Raw genomic sequence first — 9,747 nt, 5'->3', positions numbered from 1 at the left:
CCTCTACTCCACCAGACTGTACTCCCTGAAGACCCCCATAGCATTACCTCTCCTCCACCAGACTGTACACCCTGAAGACCCCCATAGCATTACCTCTCCTCCACCAGACTGTACACCCTTAAGACCCCCATAGCATTACCCCTCCTCCACCAGACTGTACACCCTTTAGTTTAGACCCTTATAGCATTACCCCTCCTCCACCAGACTGTACACCCTGAAGACCCCCATAGCATTACCCCTCTTCCACTAGACTGTACACCCTGAAGACCCCATAGCCTTACCCTCCTCCACCAGACTGTACACCCTGAAGACCCCCATAGCCTTACCTCTCCTCCACCAGACTGTACACCCTGAAGACCCCCATAGCATTACCCCTCTTCCACCAGACTGTACACCCTGAAGACCCCCATAGCATTACCCCTCCTCCACCAGACTGTACACCCTGAAGACCCCCATAGCATTACGTCTCCTCCACCAGACTGTACACCCTGAAGACCCCCATAGCATTACCTCTCCTCCACCAGACTGTACACCCTGAAGACCCCCATAGCATTACCTCTCCTCCACCAGACTGTACACCCTGAAGACCCCCATAGCATTACCCCTCCTCCACCCGACTGTACACCCTGAAGACCCCCATAGTATTACCTCTCCTCCACCAGACTGTACACCCTGAAGACCCCCATAGCATTACCCCTCCTCCAACAGACTGTACACCCTGAAGACCCCTATAGCATTACCCCTCCTCCACCAGACTGTACACCATGAAGACCCTCATAGCCTTACCTCTCCTCCACCAGACTGTACACCCTGAAGACCCCCATAGCATTACCCCTCCTCCACCAGACTGTACACCCTGAAGACCCCCATAGCATGACCCCTCTTCCACCAGACTGTACACCCTGAAGACCCCCATAGCATTACCCCTCCTCCACCAGACTGTACACCCTGAAGACCCCCCATAGCATTACCCCTCCTCCACCAGACTGTACACCCTGAAGACCCCCATAGCATTACGTCTCCTCCACCAGACTGTACACCCTGAAGACCCCCATAGCATTACCTCTCCTCCACCAGACTGTACACCCTGAAGACCCCCATAGCATTACCTCTCCTCCACCAGACTGTACACCCTGAAGACCCCCAAAGCATTACCCCTCCTCCACCAGACTGTACACCCTGAAGACCCCCATAGCATTACCTCTCTTCCACCATAAAGGCTGGATGTTATGCACTGTGGTAATGATAGATTGCACGGATAGAGGCTGTATGTTATACACTGTGGTAATGGCAGACTGTATGGCTAGAGGCTGGATGTTATACACTGTGGTAATGGTAGACTGTATGGCTAGAGGCTAGATGTTATACACTGTGGTAATGGTAGACTGTATGGCTAGAGGCTAGATGTTATACACTGTGGTAATGGTAGACTGCATGGCTAGAGGCTGGATGTTATACACTGTGGTAATGGCAGACTGCATGGCTAGAGGCTGGATGTTATACACTGTGGTAATGGTAGACTGCCTGGCTAGAGGCTGGATGTTATACACTGTGGTAATGGTAGACTGCCTGGCTAGAGGCTGGATGTTATACACTGTGGTAATGGTAGACTGCATGGCTAGAGACTGGATGTTATACACTGTGGTAATGGTAGACTGTATGGCTAGAGGCTGGATGTTATACACTGTGGTAATGGTAGACTGCAGGGCTAGAGGCTGGATGTAATACACTGTGGTAATGGTAGACTGCATGGCTAGAGGCTGGATGTTATACACTGTGGTAATGGCAGACTGCACGGCTAGAGGCTGGATGTTATACACTGTGGTAATGGTAGACTGCAGGGCTAGAGGCTGGATGTTATACACTGTGGTAATGGCAGACTGCACGGATGGAGGCTGTATGTTATACACTGTGGTAATGGTAGACTGCATGGCTAGAGGCTGGATTTTATACACTGTGGTAATGGTGGACTCCATGGCTAGATGCTGGATGTTATACACTGTGGTAATGGTAGACTGCATGGCTAGAGGCTGGATGTTATACACTGTGGTAATGGTAGATTGCATGGCTAGAGGCTGGATGTTATACACCTGTGGTAATGGTAGACTGCCTGGCTAGAGGCTGGATGTTATACACTGTGGTAATGGTAGACTGCACGGCTAGAGGGTGGATGTTATACACTGTGGTAATGGCAGACTGCATGGCTAGAGGCTGGATGTTATACACTGTGGTAATGGTAGACTGCCTGGCTAGAGGCTGGATGTTATACACTGTGGTAATGGTAGACTGCACGGCTAGAGGCTGGATGTTATACACTGTGGTAATGGCAGACTGCATGGCTAGAGGCTGGATGTTATACACTGTGGTAATGGTAGACTGCATGGCTAGAGGCTGGATGTTATACACTGTGGTAATGGTAGACTGCATGGCTAGAGGCTGGATGTTATACACTGTGGTCATGGTAGACTGCATGGCTAGAGGCTGGATGCTATACACTGTGGTAATGGTAGACTGTATGGCTAGAGGCTGGATGTTATACACCTGTGGTAATGGTAGACTGTATGGCTAGAGGCTGGATGTTATACACCTGTGGTAATGGTAGACTGTATGGCTAGAGGCTGGATGTTATACACTGTGGTAATGGTAGACTGCATGGTTAGAGGCTGGATGTTATACACTGTGGTAATGGTAGACTGCATGGCTAGAGGGTGGATGTTATACACTGTGGTAATGGCAGACTGCATGGTTAGAGGCTGGATGTTATACACTGTGGTAATGGTAGACTGCATGGTTAGACGCTGGATGTTATACACCTGTGGTAATGGCAGACTGCATGGTTAGAGGCTGGATGTTATACACTGTGGTAATGGTAGACTGCATGGTTAGACGCTGGATGTTATACACTGTGGTAATGGTAGACTGCATGGCTGGAGGCTGGATGTTATACACTGTGGTAATGGTAGACTGCATGGCTGGAGGCTGGATGTTATACACTGTGGTAATGGTAGACTGCATGGCTAGAGGCTGGATGTTATACACTGTGGTAATGGTAGACTGCATGGTTAGAGGCTGGATGTTATACACTGTGGTAATGGTAGACTGCATGGCTAGAGGGTGGATGTTATACACTGTGGTAATGGCAGACTGCATGGTTAGAGGCTGGATGTTATACACTGTGGTAATGGTAGACTGCATGGTTAGATGCTGGATGTTATACACCTGTGGTAATGGCAGACTGCATGGTTAGAGGCTGGATGTTATACACTGTGGTAATGGTAGACTGCATGGTTAGACGCTGGATGTTATACACTGTGGTAATGGTAGACTGCATGGCTAGAGGCTGGATGTTATACACTGTGGTAATGGTAGACTGCATGGCTAGAGGCTGGATGTTATACACTGTGGTAATGGTAGACTGCACGGCTAGAGGCTGGATGTTATACACTGTGGTAATGGTAGACTGCATGGCTAGAGGCTGGATGTTATACACTGTGGTAATGGTAGACTGCATGGCTAGAGGCTGGATGTTATACACTGTGGTAATGGTAGACTGCAAGGCTAGAGGCTGGATGTTATACACTGTGGTAATGGTAGACTGCAGGGCTAGAGGCTGGATGTTATACACTGTGGTAATGGTAGACTGCATGGCTAGAGGCTGTATGTTATACACTGTGGTAATGGTAGACTGCATGGCTAGAGGCTGGATGTTATACACTGTGGTAATGGTAGACTGCATGGCTAGAGGCTGGATGTTATACACTGTGGTAATGGTAGACTGCAAGGCTAGAGGCTGGATGTTATACACTGTGGTAATGGTAGACTGCAGGGCTAGAGGCTGGATGTTATACACTGTGGTAATGGTAGACTGCATGGCTAGAGGCTGGATGTTATACACTGTGGTAATGGTAGACTGCATGGCTAGAGGCTGGATGTTATACACTGTGGTAATGGTAGACTGCAAGGCTAGAGGCTGGATGTTATACACTGTGGTAATGGTAGACTGCAGGGCTAGAGGCTGGATGTTATACACTGTGGTAATGGTAGACTGCATGGCTAGAGGCTGGATGTTATACACTGTGGTAATGGTAGACTGCAGGGCTAGAGGCTGGATATTATACACTGTGGTAATGGGGTACCATAGGGACCTCCATATTAAGCAGTCAGATCTCAGACTTGTTCTCCCTTGTGGTATCTAATCCCACTTTATTATAAAAAGGTCTGGTAGGTTAGTGACAACCTGCTGACACTGGTGATACAGTCCGCGGCTGCTTTATATAGGTCTGTTATACTGTAGTGGTGGCGAGGAGTCAGGTGATGAAGGGGTTAATTTGTGGGCGGGACCCGGGGGTAGTGGGTCACAGAGTGTGCGCTTTCAGTAAAACCCCGGTGCATGCTGGGAAATGTGGGCGGAAGTCATTGTTAAAGTGTCGGATTGTGTCGGAAGTGACGTCAGCAGAGATCGGCAGCTGGAAAGTGAGGGCGGAAGTAAGCGGAGGTGCGGGCGGAACCGATGAACCATCGTCTGCTAGAGTCAGCTAGAGGTGAGACCCCGGGATGAACGTGCTGACGGCTGTGTGTGAATAGCCTCCTGTACAGTGCGTGCGGCATCTCGTCACCGTGCGCTTCACTGTCACCTGATACACCTAACATGTCAACTACTCCTCCTGACGTGCGACCGCACACAGCTCCTCCTGACGTGCCACCGCACACAGCTCCTCCTGACGTGCCACCGCACACCGCTCCTCCTGACGTGCCACCGCACACAGCTCCTCCTGACGTGCCACCGCACACCGCTCCTCCTGACGTGCGACCGCACACCGCTCCTCCTGACGTGCCACCGCACACCGCTCCTCCTGACGTGCGACCGCACACCGCTCCTCCTGACGTGCCACCGCACACCGCTCCTCCTGACGTGCCACCGCACACAGCTCCTCCTGACGTGCCACCGCACACAGCTCCTCCTGACGTGCCACCGCACACAGCTCCTCCTGACGTGCCACCGCACACCGCTCCTCCTGACGTGCCACCGCACACCGCTCCTCCTGACGTGCCACCGCACGCCGCTACTCCTGACGTGCCACCGCACACCGCTCCTCCTGACGTGCCACCGCTCGCCGCTCCTCCTGACGTGCCACCGCTCGCCGCTCCTCCTGACGTGCCACCGCACACCGCTCCTCCTGACGTGCCACCGCACTCCGCTCCTCCTGACGTGCCACCGCACTCCGCTCCTCCTGACGTGCCACCGCACTCCGCTCCTCCTGACGTGTCACCGCACACCGCTCCTCCTGACGTGCCACCGCACACAGCTCCTCCTGACCTGTCCCCGCTCGCCGCTCCTCCTGACGTGCCACCGCACGCCGCTCCTCCTGACGTGCCACCGCACGCCGCTCCTCCTGACGTGCCACCGCACGCCGCTCCTCCTGACGTGCCACCGCACGCCGCTCCTCCTGACGTGCCACCGCTAGCCGCTCCTCCTGACGTGCGACCGAACGTGCTCCTCCTGACGTGCCACCGCTCGCCGCTCCTCCTGACGTGCCACCGCTCGCCGCTCCTCCTGACGTGCCACCGCATGCCGCTCCTCCTGACGTGCCACCGCTCGCCGCTCCTCCTGACGTGCGGCCGCTCCTCCTGACGTGCCACCGCTAGCCGCTCCTCCTGACGTGCCACCGCTCGCCGCTCCTCCTGACGTGCCACCGCATGCCGCTCCTCCTGACGTGCCACCGCTCGCCGCTCCTCCTGACGTGCGGCCGCTACTCCTGACGTGCCACCGCACACCGCTCCTCCTGACGTGTCACCGCACACCGCTCCTCCTGACGTGCCACCGCACACCGCTCCTCCTGACGTGCCACCGCACACCGCTCCTCCTGACGTGCCACCGCACTCCGCTCCTCCTGACGTGCCACCGCACTCCGCTCCTCCTGACGTGCCACCGCACTCCGCTCCTCCTGACGTGTCACCGCACACCGCTCCTCCTGACGTGCCACCGCACACAGCTCCTCCTGACCTGTCCCCGCTCGCCGCTCCTCCTGACGTGCCACCGCACGCCGCTCCTCCTGACGTGCCACCGCACGCCGCTCCTCCTGACGTGCCACCGCACGCCGCTCCTCCTGACGTGCCACCGCACGCCGCTCCTCCTGACGTGCCACCGCTAGCCGCTCCTCCTGACGTGCGACCGAACGTGCTCCTCCTGACGTGCCACCGCTCGCCGCTCCTCCTGACGTGCCACCGCATGCCGCTCCTCCTGACGTGCCACCGCTCGCCGCTCCTCCTGACGTGCGGCCGCTCCTCCTGACGTGCCACCGCTAGCCGCTCCTCCTGACGTGCGACCGCACGTGCTCCTCCTGACGTGCCAACGCTCACCGCTCCTCCTGACGTGCCACCGCATGCCGCTCCTCCTGACGTGCGACCGCACGCGCTCCTCCTGACGTGCCACCGCTCGCCGCTCCTCCTGACGTGCGGCCGCTCCTCCTGACGTGCCACCGCACCCCGGCAGTCAGTGAGGTACACGGTCACTCACTTATTATCTGTGTTTTTAGGCCTTGGTCTATCTCGGCTTGTATGGAGTCGTCAGACGTCTCTTCAGAGGAGCGGCAGCTGGTAGAAGAGGACACTGTTCTTTTGGATGACCTGGAGCAGAACCCCTTTGATGGTCTCCCGTTTTCCTCGCGCTATTATCAGCTGCTCGCCGGACGGCGGTCTTTGTCTATATGGAGCGTGAAATACCAGTTCCTGGAAAGTCTGCAGAACAGTAACATCGTCCTGGTGTGTGCAGAGCCCGGCGCCGGCAAAAGTACCCAGGTGAGCACTGACCCATGATGTCTCTAGTCACACTCAAAGCTGCAGTCACAGAAATTCTGGCATTCAGGCTAAAGGAAGCCATAGCTCTCTGCTGCCTGCAGTTGTGTCAGACTCTGAGCAGTGCATGCTGTAGTACATGATAGTAGATGTGGTGTTCACACTGATAGTGGTCGTGTTGTTACATCTCTGCTGCCTGCAGTAGTGTCAGACCCTGAGCAGAGCACGCTGTAGTACATCATAGTAGATGTGGTGTTCACACTGATAGTGGTCATGTTGTTACATCTCTGCTGCCAGCAGTAGTGTCAGACTCTGAGCAGAGCATGCTGTAGTACATCATTGTAGATGTGGTGTTCACACTGATAGTGTTGTTACATCTCTGCTGCCTGCAGTAGTGTCAGACTCTGAGCAGTGCATGCTGTAGTACATGATAGTAGATGTGGTGTTCACACTGATAGTGTTGTTACATCTCTGCTGCCTGCAGTAGTGTCAGACTCTGAGCAGAGCATGCTGTAGTACATTATGGTAGATGTGGTGTTCACACTGATAGTGGTCGTGTTGTTACATCTCTGCTGCCTGCAGTAGTGTCAGACTCTGAGCAGAGCATGCTGTAGTACATTATGGTAGATGTGGTGTTCACACTGATAGTGTTGTTACATCTCTGCTGCCTGCAGTAGTGTCAGACTCTGAGCAGTGCATGCTGTAGTACATGATAGTAGATGTGGTGTTCACACTGATAGTGTTGTTACATCTCTGCTGCCTGCAGTAGTGTCAGACTCTGAGCAGAGCATGCTGTAGTACATTATGGTAGATGTGGTGTTCACACTGATAGTGGTCGTGTTGTTACATCTCTGCTGCCTGCAGTAGTGTCAGACTCTGAGCAGAACATGCTGTAGTACATGATAGTAGATTTGGTGTTCACACTGATAGTGGTCGTGTTGTTACATCTCTGCTGCCTGCAGTAGTGTCAGACTCTGAGCAGAGCACGCTGTAGTACACTATGGTAGATGTGGTGTTCACACTGATAGTGGTCGTGTTGTTACATCTCTGCTGCCTGCAGTAGTGTCAGACTCTGAGCAGAGCACGCTGTAGTACATCATAGTAGATGTGGTGTTCACACTGATAGTGGTCATGTTGTTACATCTCTGCTGCCTGCAGTAGTGTCAGACTCTGAGCAGAGCATGCTGTAGTACACTATGGTAGATGTGGTGTTCACACTGATAGTGGTCGTGTTGTTACATCTCTGCTGCCTGCAGTAGTGTCAGACTCTGAGCAGAGCATGCTGTAGTACATGATAGTAGATGTGGTGTTCACACTGATAGTGGTCGTGTTGTTACATCTCTGCTGCCTGCAGTAGTGTCAGACTCTGAGCAGAGCATGCTGTAGTACACTATGGTAGATGTGGTGTTCACACTGATAGTGGTCGTGTTGTTACATCTCTGCTGCCTGCAGTAGTGTCAGACTCTGAGCAGTGCACGCTGTAGTACATCATAGTAGATGTGGTGTTCACACTGATAGTGGTCATGTTGTTACATCTCTGCTGCCTGCAGTAGTGTCAGACTCTGAGCAGAGCATGCTGTAGTACACTATGGTAGATGTGGTGTTCACACTGATAATGTTGTTACATCTCTGCTGCCTGCAGTAGTGTCAGACTCTGAGCAGAACATGCTGTAGTACATTATGGTAGATGTGGTGTTCACACTGATAGTGTTGTTACATCTCTGCTGCCTGCAGTAGTGTCAGACTCTGAGCAGAGCACGCTGTAGTACACTATGGTAGATGTGGTGTTCACACTGATAGTGGTCGTGTTGTTACATCTCTGCTGCCTGCAGTAGTGTCAGACTCTGAGCAGAGCATGCTGTAGTACACTATGGTAGATGTGGTGTTCACACTGATAGTGGTCGTGTTGTTACATCTCTGCTGCCTGCAGTAGTGTCAGACTCTGAGCAGAGCACTCTGTAGTACATGATAGTAGATGTGGTGTTCACACTGATAGTGGTCGTGTTGTTACATCTCTGCTGCCTGCAGTAGTGTCAGACTCTGAGCAGTGCATGCTGTAGTACATTTTGGTAGATGTGGTGTTCACACTGATAGTGTTGTTACATTTCTGCTGCCTGCAGTAGTGTCAGACTCTGAGCAGTGCATGCTGTAGTACATCATAGTAGATGTGGTGTTCACACTGATAGTGTTGTTACATCTCTGCTGCCTGCAGTAGTGTCAGACTCCTAGCAGAGCACTCTGTAGTACACTATGGTAGATGTGGTGTTCACACTGATAGTGGTCGTGTTGTTACATCTCTGCTGCCTGCAGTATTGTCAGACTCTGAGCAGAACATGCTGTAGTACATGATAGTAGATGTGGTGTTCACACTGATAGTGGTCATGTTGTTACATCTCTGCTGCCTGCAGTAGTGTCAGACTCTGAGCAGTGCATGCTGTAGTACACTATGGTAGATGTGGTGTTCACACTGATAGTGGTCGTGTTGTTACATCTCTGCTGCCTGCAGTAGTGTCAGACTCTGAGCAGTGCATGCTGTAGTACATCATAGTAGATGTGGTGTTCACACTGATAGTGGTCGTGTTGTTACATCTCTGCTGCCTGCAGTAGTGTCAGACTCTGAGCAGTGCACGCTGTAGTACACTATGGTAGATGTGGTGTTCACACTGATAGTGGTCGTGTTGTTATATCTTTGCTGCCTGCAGTAGTGTCAGACTCTGAGCAGAGCACTCTGTAGTACATCATTGTACAGTCATGTGAAAAAATTAGGACACCCTTTGAAAGCATGTGGTTTTTTGTAACATTTTTAATAAATGGTTATTTCATCTCCGTTTCAACAATACAGAGAGATTAAAGTAATCCAACTAAACAAAGAAAACTGAAGAAAAGTCTTTTCAAGATCTTCTGTAAATGTCATTCTACAAAAATGCCTATTCTAACTGAGGAAAAAGATAG

General features: G+C 52.4%; 1 protein-coding gene across 12 annotated transcripts in view; it reads left to right on the top strand.

Moving 5' to 3' along the window:
• Positions 1-4,449: 4,449 nt before the first annotated feature.
• DQX1 (DEAQ-box RNA dependent ATPase 1) overlaps positions 4,450-9,747 on the top strand; it is a 53,126-nt gene continuing 47,828 nt past the window's right edge. For 11 of the 12 annotated variants that reach the window (XM_040419482.1, XM_040419493.1, XM_040419487.1 and 8 more), the window contains exons 1-2: positions 4,450-4,541; positions 6,537-6,798. In XM_040419482.1, coding sequence (XP_040275416.1) covers positions 6,559-6,798 — 240 coding nt within the window. In that variant the 5' untranslated portion in view covers positions 4,450-4,541; positions 6,537-6,558. The other variant, XM_040419483.1, reaches the window with a different exon arrangement.

This window comes from Bufo bufo, chromosome 2, assembly GCF_905171765.1.
Source record: "Bufo bufo chromosome 2, aBufBuf1.1, whole genome shotgun sequence".
In the NCBI taxonomy this organism is placed as follows: domain Eukaryota; kingdom Metazoa; phylum Chordata; class Amphibia; order Anura; family Bufonidae; genus Bufo; species Bufo bufo.
This window is presented reverse-complemented; position numbering and strand designations above follow the sequence as displayed.